The sequence below is a fragment of the Gekko japonicus genome, unplaced genomic scaffold (assembly GCF_001447785.1).
Source record: "Gekko japonicus isolate JY-2015 unplaced genomic scaffold, Gekko_japonicus_V1.1 scaffold2812, whole genome shotgun sequence".
Taxonomy (NCBI): Eukaryota; Metazoa; Chordata; class Lepidosauria; order Squamata; family Gekkonidae; genus Gekko; species Gekko japonicus.
Window position 1 is genome coordinate 16,231 of NW_015168129.1, and position 14,993 is coordinate 31,223.

The following is a 14,993-nucleotide window of genomic DNA, read 5'->3' on the forward strand; positions in this document are numbered from 1 at the left end:
CCATGGGATCTAGTGTGCACGCGCTGGATCGATCGGTGCTGTAGCAATCTCTTTTAATGGATTTTCGCGGCCAGTCCCTCGGGCATGCGCAGGAACCCCACCCCGCATGCCCAGAGGGGTGGGCGCGGACATCCCACCAGTTCCTTTCTTACCGCCGCGTTGAGTAGACTTCTTTTTCGTCGGTCAGATCGGTTCGCTGTTAGCTTTCGCCTCACAGCTCTTAGGAATTTTTTCCTTACTCTATTTTTCTCTTTTAGTAGTTTGTTCTTCAAAAAAGCTTTAAAAAAACCAAATAACTTTTATTTACTCTTGAGGGGGGAGTCTACCGATTCCCTCAGGCCTTCGGGCTACCCTCCCCCTCAATGTTCCCTCTTCTTCGCATCTTTTATGGAGAAGAAGTGGGGTTTTTTCAACAGGTGCAAGGGTTGCGGGAGCAAACTTGCTCCTCCCGACTGTCATACCTTCTGCATTTTTTGCCTCGGAGAGTCTCACCAGCCAGAGTCCTGTCGTCAGTGTGCTCGTTTCTCCAATCAAACGCGAAAGAACTGAGCTGCGCGCCTTAAAGTAGCGCTGCTTGAATCGGCCCTTCCTCCTGCCTCAGCGATGGAGGAGAGACCGTCTGCATTGACAGCTTCGGCATCGAGGCCTGCCTCCAATGTCGACCACCCGACACTGAAGCTCCCGACATCGAGGGCACAATTGTCCGCCTCCACGCCAGTCAAAAAGAAGGCTAAGGCAAGTAAAGATCACAAGTCCGCCTTGTGACAAAGCAATGAATTTTTGGATGGAGGTCCATAATGAGATGCAAAAAATCTTGAAATGTACCTTTAAAAAAGAACCAGAAATATTACTTTTGGGACTTAAAATGGAAGAAGTGCATGTGACAAAAAGAACATTGTTATGGTATATGATTACAACGGCTAGAATGACTTATGCTCAGTGCTGGAAACAAGAACGAATACCTGAGATTTGGGAATGGATAAGGAAATTGCTTTTTATGGCAGAAATGGACAAACTGACAAGAAAACTCAATAATAAAGATGAAGAATTCTTTGTAGATTGGATAGACTTTAAAGAATACTTAGAGAAATATTGGGATGTTAAGAACAATTTATTATGCTTTAATAATTATTAAGAATAGAATAGATTAGAAGATGATGGTAGTGAAAGAAAATGTTACCTATGAAGTAGAATATAAGAACAAGGTAGTTAAAAAATTCTTAATGCTTAAGTTTTGTTTGGATGGAATGGATTAGAAAAAGAGATTTGGTGGGGGTGGGCAATGCGGTAACACCCGTGCTTTGCCGAACGCACGAGTGGCCGCATCAAGCCCCTTGCCACCCAACCCCCCCTCGGGAGGTTGAGCGTTGCCCCCCATATTCCCGGGAGTCAGCAAAGGTAAGCCGAGTGGTGGCGGGGGTTTTGGAGCGCTCCGAAATGCGCCCGCTCGTCGCGCCGTACCGGAAGTTCTCCCGCGGTTTATGATATAGTTCAGCTTGATACCTCCTCCACCTTGGCATTACCTATGTCTTCAGTCCTTCTGCAAGCGGCGAAGACACCATGGCTAAAACCTTCGTCTGCCCCTGTGTCCACAAGACGACTGGACCACATGTACAGGGTTCAAGAGGCAGATGCCAAATTCCTCTTCTCGCACCCTCAGCCTAACTCGATGGTGATAACATCTTCCTCCAAATCCAAGAGGAAGGTAAGAAATTAGATGCCTTTGGTAGGCGCTTCTGCTCCACGGGAGCATTAGGAGTCAAGGCCACTAATTACCTGGTCTGTATGAACTGATATCAATATACTCTCTGGGAACGGTTCTCAGAACTTCTCAGCCACCTCCCAGACGACAAACTTCAGGCAGCCAGAGTCATACAAAAAGAAGGCATGGTGTTGGCAAAACAACAGCTCAACACTACTAAGCATGTCCTCGAGGTGTCTTCCAGAACTATGGCCTCTCCAGTAGCTCTCAGGAGACATTCCTGGCTCCCCAACACTAATCTGCCAATAGATACCAGATCTTATGTGGAAGACCTTCCCTTCGATGGCCTGGGACTTTTCAGTGCCACTACGGATTCTACTCTACAGGAGTTAAATAAAAGCATAAAGGCTTCTCGAGCTCTAGGAGTTTTATCCTCTGCAAAACAACCATACTGTCCACGCACCTGGTCGAGGTCCTGGCAGAGGTGTACCCCAACTCATCAGTCTCCAGAGACACGATGGAGACCAAGAACGTCTTCGGGAGGCCAAAAGCCCGCCTTCCAGAAACCAAAATTTGGTTCTGGACAACAAGCTTCCCGCACCAAACAGTCCAAACCCTCCAAACAGGGTTTTTGACTTCCCTGTCAGCTCAAACCCGTCTGTCACCTTTTCTTCAAAATTGGCGTCACATCACCTCAGACGAATGGGTACTGTCCATGTTGTCCCGAGGCTACAAAATTCAGTTCCACCAGAACCCCAACACCTCCGGCGGCGTCTCCACGCCCCCTTCCCCACCTCTCCTCGAGAAGGTGTCCGTCCTTCTGCAAAAGGGAGCCATCGAACATGTACCACCACACCTCCAAGGGACGGGATTTTATTCTCGATACTTCACAGTCCCGAAGAGAGACGGAGGCGTTCGACCCATATTAGATCTAAGGGAACTGAATCATTTTGTGACCTACCACCGCTTCTGCATGGTGTCCCTACAACAGATCATGCCATTGCTTCGCAGAAATGTCTGGATGGCCACTCTTGACCTCCAAGACGCATATTTCCACCTTACTATCCACCCCTTCCACCGCCAATACCTATGCATTGCGATTGGTCAACAGCACTACCAGTATACAGCCCTTCCATTCGGCCTGTCCAGCCTCCCAAGGGTCTTCACAAAGACTATGATTGTGGTTGCAGCTTTCCTCCGTCTCCAGGGTATCTCCATCTACCCATTTATAGATGATTGGCTTCTGGTAGCGCCTCCCAGGGACGCCCTGGTCTCCAATGTCACAGAGACTCAATACTGGATTCAAAGACATGCATGGCTTACCTGCCCCACGACAGGGCAGTAGATATCATTTCCTTAGCCACCGTCGTCCGTACCCAACCCTCCGTCACTGCCTTCCAAATTCAGAGGCTACTGGGCCTGATGCCTGCAACTACGTCAGTTCTTGTCTTTGCCAGACTCAAAATGCGCCCTTTACAGCTCTGGTTTATCCGCAACTACGACCTGTCAAAAAACGCACACACTGTTGTCCTATCCCCTCTTCCCAGCATACAGGACTCATTACTTTGGTGGACTGTCCCTTTGAATATCCTCCAGGGAGCGCCCTTCTACCCTCCATCACCTGAAGTCACCATAACGACGGATGCTTCCCTGACAGGATGGGGTGCACACTCCATGGGCCTTTCTGTTGGAGACAAATGGGACGCGCAGATGAGGAAGTGACACATAAACTTCCTAGAACTGCTGGCTATACAACACGCTATCACCAGCTTCCTACCTTTAATCAAGGGAAAATGTGTCACGGTCCTCACAGACAACACCACAGCGCTCTCTTATGTCGACAGGGAGGCACTGTTTCCCTATGCCTCTGCAACCTTGCCATCCAATTGTGGGACCTTTGCATCACCAACAACATTTTCCTCGTGGCCACTCACATTCCCAGACACATGAACGTGCAGGCAGACCATCTAAGTCGAGCAGGACTCAGCCTTCATGAGTGGGGGATGAACCCAACATACCTCCTCCCACTCTTCCACATGTGGGGAGCTCCACAAGTCTATGTCTTTGCCACCAGAAACAACAAAAAGTGTCCTCTGTTTTGCAGTCGAGGAGGCAGTGACCCACAATCTCTGGGAGATGGTCTCCTTTACCCTTGGTCCACGGGACTTCTTTACCTGTTCCCCCCCTTACCTCTGCTTCTGAGAGTGGTCCGCAAAATACTCAAGGACACCACGGACTGCATTTTAATAACCCCATGGTGGCCGAGACAACCTTGGTTTTCGACAGTCCTCGAGTTATCACAGGGGATATACCATCAATTCCCTCCGGCTCAGAACCTCCTCCTCCTCTCCTCCTCCCCTCTCTTACATCATGACATACCACAACTGAAACTGACGGCATGGAGAATAACATCACCGGCTTCTCCACCCGCGGATCGAATGTCCTGTTGAATTCCAGGAAACCTACTACGCGGAGGTCGTGCAATTATAAATGGCGAAGGTTCTGTTCTTCCCTAGGTGATGACACCCCTTGAGCGGCCTCAGTGGGGCTCAAACGAGTTTCCCAATTCCTCCTCTCCCTAGCTGACTCGGGACTTTCCCATTCATTGTTGAAAGTTTATTTGGCTGCTCTTTCGGCCTACCATGTTCCAGTTGACGGATGTACTTTGTTTTCACATCCAATTTCAAAATGTTTTTTAAAAGGTTTATTGCATCTCTACCCTCCTGTCAAGACTCCAGTCGCTCTCTGGGACCTTCCTCTAGTTCTCCGCCAGCTCACGAGGAAGCCCTTTGAGCCGCTCGCAACATGCAACCTCAAACTTCTAGCGTGGAAAACGGCCTTTTTAATTGCTGTCACCTTGGCTAGACGCGTGGGAGAAATATTGGCTTTCCAGCACGATACACCTTACCTGTTGTTTTTGCCAGACGGAGTCCGCCTCGTCCCAGACGTATCCTTCCTGCCGAAGGTGGTGTCAGAGTTCAACCTGCAGGCGGAGGTCTTCCTCCCTGATTTCTTCCCAAATCCAACATCAGCGGAAGACAAACTACTCCACACCTTGGACGTGAAACTGGTGATCTTCGAGTGGTCATCTGTGCATTCACACCACCCGCCCTCCTTCCCTGCTGCTGTCAGCTTCTACATTTTTAATAGGGGTTGATTTGCAGCGGTTTGTAGGAACTGGCGGGATGTCCACACCCACCCCTCTGGGTATGCGTGGTGGGGTTCCTGCGCATCCCCAAGGGACTGGGCGCGAAAATCTATTAAAAGAGCTTGCTACAGCACCAATCGATCCAGCGCGTGCGCACTAGATCCCATGGGTTTCAATGCACAGATGACCACTCGAAGATCACCAGTTACTGGTAAGCAACCTTTTTTCATCCCCCCCCCTTTACAGCCCAGTCCTACAAAATTAGATGCAGTAACTTAAATGGAGTTCAATGGTTAGTTACATTTGGAAATGCTCAAACTAATTTTTTCCTTGAATTAGATGGGGTAAGCGATGTGATGGTTTTGATTTTCATTTTGCTGCAGATTTCGTCCCTCTTCCTTTGTCTGGTGATGCATCACTCATATCAAGGGGATCTTTGGGCTCTGATCAAGTCAAAAAGGCAGAAGTGTGAAAAAATTCAGGACTGGGTAAAAAATATAGATTACATTAAAACAGCATTGTAAAAAATTTACACATGTTGCATTGGGGTACATTTCTCTCCCAAGCCAAATTCCAACATTTCTTAGGGTAGATAAAAATCCTATAAGGCTGTGGCGGTAGAAATCATTGGGTTGCACAGTGATTAAACACCCAGAGCTTGAAAACACACTTTGACATGAGGCAGAATGTTTGTTTTGCATAGATTCTACCTCTCCCTTTTTGCATATTGAACCACTCACACCACTGTCGTTCTTTACAAGGCTATTTTTTTTTATTTAGAACAATGAAAGCAATGGCTAGAACCTAAGATATTGAACAACTAATGTAAAATTTCATGAATTCTAAAGGAAAACATTAATTAACAACTAAAATTAATAATTCCTAATGTTTTTGATACTTGGGATATTTTTCTGCCCAATCTCTCTGTGGTGAGATAGGTATTCTGCACATTGTCAGGAAGGGTCTTCAGCAGGCTGCCAGGCAGGGCTGTATCTCTCCAGAGTCCTTAAAAATGGTTCCCTGGACCAGTTTTCTTCATGAACTCCTGGGGCATTTTTTACCCCATATGTTAAATGGGTGTGGAGTAGAAAAACTACCCCAAAGGCAAAATGTTTGAGATTTCTTGGCCCGGGGGGGGGGGATTGGCCTGGGTTTTTTGTTTGTTTGTTTGTTTGCAGAAAGCAAATGGTAAGGCAACTGTTACTTTGGAGCCACTTTCCTCTGCATGCTGCCAAAAAGTACATTCAGAGTAGGACATATTTAATAAAGATAGCAATAATTATTGATGTAGTACACACATTGACAGGATTTGGAACACCTTGCATACCACAAACAAGAAACTCTTACTACTATTTAATCAGATTTGATCAAGAATAAAAGAGAAAGGGAAGAAAAAAAATACACGGAAGTGGATGGTTTTTTTTTAAATTGACAAGCACAGATGAATATCTAAGGAAAGGAAATGAGTGACTGCTCTCCAGATTGTTTGTTTAAACTTAACCTGTATATACATCTGTACTTTTGTTTCCACAGAACAAATAGCCATTTAAGGAGTATAGTTTAAATTGGAAAAGCAGTGTGGGAGGAGGAAGGAATAGCTTTCATCCCAGTGCCACATCCCCAATCAAATTGGCCGTGTCTTCCTGGAGCTGTTTCAGGTCAAGCAAAAAAAACATGCGTGTGGAGAGGCTTAGGGCTGTTAAGTCGCTCGCTTAACAAAGTAGTCGGAGAGTGATTCAGCAAAGATTCAGCTTTATTCCACAACTCCAACACAACTCCAACACGGGTCAACATCTGATAGCCAGAACAGCCTTTACATTGCAGCTGTCCTACTTTTAAACATTCCCGGCTAATGTAGCCACACCCACTGTACAAATACCAACCAATAAGGTTGTTCACATAAGGACCAATCACGGATGTTCCCGCTCAGGGAGCTTGCTTGAAAGTGATTGGTTAGGTGCTTCCTGGGCTAGTAACACGATTGGATGGATTTGGATCCTAGCACAGGACGAAGCTTTACATTACACTTCAGTTAGATGTTTCACAACCTATCATGCATTCAAGGCAGCTTTGAATACACTACAAGGGCCAAACTGGATGTGATGGCATCCTCGTGTCTGCTATGGGGAGACTGCCACCATTTTAAAGTGATCTTAAAACGCCCTGAGGGTCATGTATAGCTTGGCTCTTAAGCCTTTTTCTCCTCATAAGCCAATACTGATCCAAATTGGGCCCACATGTACCTGAGATTTCTTGGAAGTGAAGGATTGGGCGCTGTCCCCCGCCTCCGCTTCATGGCAAGAGAGTCAGATGGCCAGAGAGGCAATTCACTTGCTCCCAGACCTCCCTTCTCCCTGCATGCCCCAAGAGGGACGACACACTGTCCTCTCTTGGCACCACAAAGCAGATTGCCCTCTTGCCATCTGCTTTCATCCTTAGCCAGTAAGCCAGTAGTACTCTATCCTATCTCTCCTCTTTCCTATATAGAGTGCACTTTTAAAATAAAGAGACAAGTAAAGGTAAAGGTTCCCTTGCTCGAAAGCCAGTCAAATCCGACTCTAGGGTTGCGGTGCTCATCTCCGTTTCCAAGCCGAAGAGCCAGCGCTGTCCGAAGATGTTTCCATGGTCATGTGGCCGGCATGACTAGACACCAAGGCGCACGGAACGCTGTTACCTTCCCACCGAAGTGGTACCTATTTATCTACTTGCAATTTCTTGCTTTCGAACTGCTAGGTTGGCAGGAGCTGGAACTAGAGACAGGAGCTCACTCCGTCATGCGGCACACTCGGGTCTCGAACTGCTGAACTACCGATCTTCCGCAGCCTGTAGTTCAGCGTCTTAACCACTTGAGCCACCGCAGCTCCTTAAAGAGACAAGTACTTCTCTTTTAAACTGAAAACGTGGCCCTGTGTAACTCTGTGGCACTCTGTGCTTTGTTACCCTGGTTGAATGCGCTCCTGTGCTAAAAGCTTTATGCACGCTGCTAACTAGTCCGTGGTTACTGGACTAACTATACCAATAAGATTAAGTTCCCACTGTATAGGGTTGCCAGCCTCCAGGTGAGGCCTGGAGATCTCCCGTTTTGACAATCGATCTCCAGCTGACAGAGATCAGCTCCCCTGGAGAAAAGGACTGCTTTGGAGGGGGGACTCTGTGGCCTTGCACCATGCTGAAGCCCCTTCCCAAACCTTCTTCCGGATCCACCCCCAAAGTCTCCAGGTATTTTCCAACCCAGATCTGGCAACCTTACCACCACAGTGCCCACAATATACTCAGAGAAGATCCAGGGAAAAGGTAACAGGTAGATAGGCCCTGTGAAACCCTAAGTTTTACCTGGTTCTGGGCACTGCTGCCCACAGTCACAGGCTGATCCTGACACCCTCCACAGCAAAGCACAATAACAGACTCTCAAAACAGCAAACAGGTAGTTTCTGTGTGCAGATAACTTCAGTATAGCTGCTCTAGAATGGAAAGCAATATTCCCCTGCCCAACTCAATTTTCACTCAGCAGAGACTGAAAAAATCACTGGAAGCTTTCAAGCAATGGCTGGATAGCCATTTGTCAGGAGTGCTCTAGTTAGACTTTCCTGTATTAAATAGCCTTATAAATCCCCGTTCAGCTCTATGAAGGTAATTAACACGGAGCAAATTATGTAATCACATCCTTAAGGCCTTGTCAGGTTCTCATACTGTTGTTTACCTTCGGTCAAGGGTGGACACTGGAGTGGTGGAGAGCGGAAGATGTGCTGGACGCAAGGGTGGATAGTGGGAATCCTTGGCTGTTCTTGTTTCTCTTGATGTTCAGCTGAGGGATATCCTCCTGTAACCTAAGCACATTGGATCTTTCTCTTTGTGTGTTTTTTTCCCTTTCTATAGGTGATCCAGATGTTCTTTGGACAGATGGTGGATGTTTTGGTTTACCTCCATCAGCAAAACATTTTCCATAGGTGAGGAAAACCCGTGTTGCTTTTTTTGCAGTGTTTCTGTGCAATAATATGTGGTGCAAAAACTAAACTCCATTCAGAGGCAGTCATGAGGAAAGGGCTCACCTTTGTACAGGGCAGTCTTTTTGTTGATGAAAACATTCTGATGTGTTGCAGAAACCTCAAACCGTCCAACATCCTTCTAGATGGCGAGGCCTCCTTCATGCTTTGTGATTTCAGCTCTGAAACCCTTATGACTGATGAGATGAAATGGAAGACAAGAGTGGAAGAAGGTAGCAAGGTCCCCCCTCCCCCAATCAGTAGCCCTTTTAAAAAGAAATTTAGCTACAAGAGTTTAAAAAACCCTCAAAAATCACTTTACACCATGTTTATTTTACCTGAATAAACAAGAAAAAAGGTAAAAGTGCCCGGATACAGCTCATAATTTAGGTAACCGGATGTAAAAAATTGTTCTCAAGGCATTAATGGTTTCATTGTTGCTGGGGGTTTTCTCGAATTCTACCTGGGATTAGTTTAGTGGCTCCCGTAGACAAGAACCGACATCCAAAGCACATCTTCACATCCTTCTGCTTTCAATTAGTGCCAGGCATTTCCCACCATTCAGGATGAAGGAGTTGGCAGAAAGATTAGGTTTTCCATGCAGATAATTCACTACTGGACTGCAGATAATTCACGATTGGACTCTTACTCTTTTTTATTGGTTCAGCTGTTTTTGACCCTTGCTTACAACCATTGGGGGGGGGGGGGATGAACAAGGTTCAAAGATAGGAACTAGTTCAAAGATAGGAACTCTCAGGCTGGGGCAAGTGATGCTCTGTATTCTTGGTGCTTGGGGGGGGGGAGTTAGAGGGCTTCTAGTGTCCTGGTCCCACTGGTGGACCTCCTGATGGCACCTGGTATCTTTGGCCACTGTGTGACATGGAGTGTTGGACTGGATGGGCCATTGGCTTCTCTTATGTTCTTAAAGAGAGAATGCTCTCTTTGAGAACGGGATCTCTCTCTGCTGTTGATGTAATGGTTTAGAGCATTGCACTAGGACCAAGGAGAGCCCGATTCAAATCCCTACTTTGCCATGGAAGCTCGCTGGGTGATCTTGGGCCAGTCATGCACTTTCAGCGTAACCTACCTCACAGGCTTGTTTTGAGGGTAAAATGGAGGAGAAGAGAATAATGGAAGCTGCTTTGGGTCCCCACCAGGGAGAAAGGAGGGAATAAAGGAAGTAAATAAATGAATAAATATAACCTAGAAGTAAAAAAAAGAGAGGAGGGAACTTTGGAACAGCACTTTACACATACAGTGAGTTGCAGAGAGTGTTTCAGGAAATCCCAGGGTTCTATGGAAAGTTTATGTGGGGAGGGGAACTCAGTGTCAAGATGATGCAACAGATGTACTGCACCAAAATGGCCAGCTTGAAGGCCCAATAGGACCGGTCAGTGCCCTAGTTAAAGTGAGTGTATGCCCTGTAACATGCCCCAGCATCTTCTGCAATTCATAAGGGTTTCTGTAATTTATTGGGTTAGTCAGGCCAGCTAAAGATCCATAACAATAGCTGGCTAGGATCCTAGAAGACACCAGTAGGGAAGCAAGGATCCTAGAGTAGACTAATGGACAGATAAAAAGGTAAAGGTTCCTTTGCTCGAAAGCCAGTCGAATCCGACTCTAGGGTTGCGGGGCTCATCTCCGTTTCAAAGCCGAAGAGCCGGCGCTGTCCGAAGACATTTCCGTGGTCATGTGGCCGGCATGACTAAACACCAAGGCGCACGGAACGCTGTTACCTTCCCACCGAAGTGGTACCTATTTATCTACTTGCAATTTCTTGCTTTCGAACTGCTAGGTTGGCAGGAGCTGGAACTAGAGACGGGAGCTCACTCCGTCATGCGGCACCCGGGTCTCGAACTGCTGAACTATCGACCACAGCCTGCAGTTCAGCGTCTTAACCACTTGAGCCTTAACCACTTAACAGATAAGGACTTGTAAATAGCCTATCGTTGGGAGTTGGGTGTGGGGGGGGGGGGGGGTACTTTTTCAACCACTTAACAGATAAGGACTTGTAAATAGCCTATCGTTGGGAGTTGGGTGTGGGGGGGGGGCCAGGGGCTTTCAGTCTTTCTTTTCTGTCCTGCTGAAATCACTAATAAATATGAGCTGATCACTGAGCACGTTTGAACCCAGTATATTTCAGTTTCCATGCCAACTTCTCAGAAGTTCAGAAGGTTAAAAGTTTGGGAAGCATTGGGCCTGTGCCACTCAGACTTGCTTCTCCTTTCCACAGAACATTTGTTACCTTCATGTCGACTTCTGTATCAGAAACATTTCACTTCTGTCCTTTGTTCCCACAGCTCCTGACCACAAGTCCTGGATGGCACCAGAAGCACTCAGGTTTTTCTTCAGTGGCAAATCGGACATCTGGTCTCTTGGCTGCATTCTGCTTGATATGCTAAACTGCTCCTATCTGCATGTATGTAGGGGTTTGATTTCCTGACTGTAACTATGAAAAAAGGATTTAAAAAGTAATTATAACCCAACCCAGCCTGACACTGAACTTGTTGGAAATGTATGTGTTTACAAGGTCTGATGATTCAGTCATTATAGGGTTAACTTGTATTCCTAGAATTGCTCTTGTTTAGACTGACCTGGAAGGGATACCTGGCACTAAGCCAATGGGGAATTAGCCCGGGAAAAGTAGCTTCTACTGTGATACAGATTGGTCATTTGTTTCAGGTGACTTCCTTTCTAGGCGTCAAGAAGAAGGAGAGATTCCCCATTATCTGTGTGCTAGGTTTGACTATAGGCAGCTTAGAAATGTAGCTGTTAGTGTTATGTTAATTTGTAGTAATCCCGTGAACCCTTTACCCTTAGAAATAAAGGTTTTTTTAAAGCAAAGAAATCTCTTCTTTCCAATAGAGCAAGATCCATTAATAGTCTAAGTATTAAACACTTTTTGACTATTTTACAACAGAACTGACGCTTCTGCCGATGGTTATCACTCATTGCAGGTCTCCGGGTCAGGCAGACAAAAGAGATTCTATTACAACCCACAGTGTCTTCTCAGGATCTATGTCAATATCCTGATGTTCCATTAAAGTGCTTTAGTATAGAGCCAGAAATGTGATAAAAGGAAGCTTTGACTCTCGAAATAGATTTCAGGATGTACAAAAGAAAATACCGTAGTTCTTTATACATCAAATAGTTAAACTGTGGAATTATCTGCCAGAAAATGTAGTGATGGCCACAGGCATAGACAGCTTTAAAAGGCAGATTCATGGAGCAGAGGTCTATCAGTGGCTGCTAGCCACGGTGACTGAGGGGAACCTCCGCATTCGGGGGCACTAATCCTCTGAATCCCAGAGCCAGGAGGCAACCTCGGGAAGGCCTCGGCCTCTATGCCCTGTTGTGGGCCATCCAGAGGAGCTGGTTGGCCACAGTGTGAGACAGGATGCTGGACTGGATGGACCCTCCCTGGTCTGATCTGGCAGCTTATGAAAGCTCATACCCCCAAACACCTTGTTGGTTTCTAAGGTGCTACTGGACTAGAATCCAGGTGTTCTGCTGTAGACCAGGACAGCCACCCTCTGAAACTGTCTTCCTAAAACTGTACACTGTCCCAGAATTGTCACACAATTCCTTCAGATAAGCATAAAAGAAAGGGAGGAAGTGGGACTCTGTAGGATCACAGCATGGTTTAAAGCAGAGCATGAATCTCTGCCCCTCAGCAACCACAGCTAGAGTGCGAAAGAGAGCACAGAAGACACAAATCCGCCTGGGGGAGGGGTTTTTCTGGGCCCTGGGCCCTGCCTCTGACTCCCTAAAGGGGTCTGCGTCACCCTTTCAGAGCTATGGGCTTCTAAAAAAGACCTTTCTGGCATTGCCAGCTCCACTGGAATGAATCTCCAGAGAGAATGACCAATTTCTCACAAGCAGCTGTGCCGCCCTCACTGTTCTGTTTCCCCCGCTTGCATTGGTCAATTTCACACTATTCGCTGCACGGCCACATTTTGACCCGCAGCTACCCCCAATTTCCCCCGCGTCTTCTCGATCCTTGTTTTTTGGGATTGAGAAGATGTGGGGGAAATAGAGGGGAGATGCAGGTCAAAATGTGGCCTCACAGCAAATAGTGTGAAATTGACCAATGCAAGTGGGGAAACCAGAAGAGTGAGGGCGGCACAGCTGCTTGTGGGGAATCGGTCAATATGTGCAGACGTGATGCTTTCTTTTCTTTCTTTTCAGGAAGAGGAAGCCATTGCATTGTTGGGCAGAATTAAAGAAAGTAGCCTTAGTCTTGAGAATGCCCTGAGGTGTATGAGGCAAGAGGGCACACCCATCTCTGCCATCCTGCTTCTGATGTTGCAGATCCAGCCGATGATGAGGCCCACAGCATGGTGAGTCCCTCTTCACTTCTCCCTGTCACAAAACGTCATTTGATGAAGTCACCACCAGTTATGTATTTTGGCTGTATTATAAGACAGCTTGAGCTCCTTAAGGAAGAAAGGCAGCTAATAAATATTTTAAATAAATAAATAAAATAAATATAAATAACAGATGTTTGCTAATACCTTGCTGGACTCCTCTAAGTTGCTCTTGACCAGTTTCGTGATTCCTCCAACTGCTTTTCACATTTCTGCAGAGCACTTTCCCTTCTGTCGAGGAACGGGTGCCCCCTTTTGGACTGTGTAAAATCAAGCCAGATTTTTATTGCAGGAGAGGGTTATTATGAGAACTCTTGGGCTCTTGTTTTTAAATGTCTCTTCAAATCAGACGATCTTCGACGTGGTCTCTGTGCATTCACACCCATGGGATCTAGTGCGCATGCGCTGGATCGATCGACATTGTAGCAAGCTCTTTAACGGATTTTCGCGCCCAGACCTTGGGCATGCACAGGAACCCCACCGCGCATGCCCAGAGGGGAGGGCGCGGACATTTTCCGACAGTTTCTTTCTTACCGCCGCGTTGGAAAGATCTCTTTCTTCGTCGGTCTGATCGGCTCGCGTGTTTTGGCTTTTTTCCTCACGGCTCTTTGGATTTTCCCCTCAGTTTATTCCTTTTTTCCGTTGTTCTTTCAAATAACTTTAAAAAGAACTTCCGGTTTGGGCGCTTTGAACAATGGCGGCATCTCTGGGGTCCTCCGTGAGACGTGTGCCATGAATCAGGGATTAGGAGGGAGCGTGATTGTGCCTATGGGCTTCTAGCCAGGGGCTTTGGAGAGCCCTACCTCCGGCCGGTAGCCGGTACAGGGGGGCTACTCTCTGCCCTGAAGGTCCTGCCCTGATTCCCAGTATTGGATTAGAAGCGACCACCGGAACAAGCATTTGGAGGTTTAGCGATTTTCTCTGCCTGGCGTGATCCCAGGGGCCGTCGTAAAGTGTTGAGTAGTTGTTTGTCGTGAAAACGAGACACTAAAGCCTAGAAGTGAAGTTCCTCCACTACAAGCGTATAAACGGAGGGGGGGGAGGGGACGCCCTATCTCCCGACGTTTTAAGCAAATGCGAAAGCAAGGAGGGAGGGACTGATCAAACTGTGGCGATGGACTGTAGCGGAGAGTTTTTCTAAAAGAAAGTGAAGTGTTTAAACAGACCTTAGAGACTTTGGCATTCTTTCTCAGCTGATGTGAACATCCCCAAAAGATGGCGACGAGAGGCGAAGAGGGAGGCGGGACCAATGCTTTCTTCAGAAAGGAGGACAGTGGAAAGTTAGGTTGTGACCTAACCATAGACTCTGTCTTTAAAGTGAATCGTGGGCCCTCTGATGGCTAAAGTGAGAAGTGATCTGGATCTGTACTAAAAACAGCTACACTTTTAAAGGGACAGTACGTTGATCATAGAGACTCTAAGTTTAGTTCTTTGTGGCTGGACTGGCAAAATGGCTAAAGTGAGAAGTGATCTGGATCTGTACTAAAAACAGCTACACTTTTAAAGGGACAGTACGTTGATCATAGAGACTCTAAGTTTAGTTCTTTGTGGCTGGACTGGCAAACTGATCGAAAAGCGTGTTTGTTTGTTTTTTGAGTAAAGGGCTCGCTACCCTAACTTTATATAAAAAAAGTCCCAGGAAAAAAGGAATTTGGTTTATATCATGAATGGACAGATCCGGACTTATAAAAACTAAAAGATAATTGAAGAAAGAAGATATATCGAAGACGGAAGAAGGAAAACATGTTGTAATGTTCTTACTGAGGGAACATTGGTTTCAAAGAATTTGCCTG

The 14,993-nt window shown here is 46.6% G+C and overlaps 1 protein-coding gene across 1 annotated transcript in view; it reads left to right on the top strand.

Moving 5' to 3' along the window:
- The first annotated feature begins 603 nt into the window (after positions 1-603).
- The window catches only part of STKLD1 (serine/threonine kinase-like domain containing 1), a 43,683-nt gene continuing 29,293 nt past the window's right edge, over positions 604-14,993 (top strand). The window contains exons 1-6 of the mRNA XM_015414905.1: positions 604-735; positions 5,234-5,338; positions 8,727-8,797; positions 8,951-9,066; positions 11,134-11,252; positions 13,022-13,173. Coding sequence (XP_015270391.1) covers positions 604-735; positions 5,234-5,338; positions 8,727-8,797; positions 8,951-9,066; positions 11,134-11,252; positions 13,022-13,173 — 695 coding nt within the window. The remainder of the gene's footprint in view (positions 736-5,233; positions 5,339-8,726; positions 8,798-8,950; positions 9,067-11,133; positions 11,253-13,021; positions 13,174-14,993) is intronic.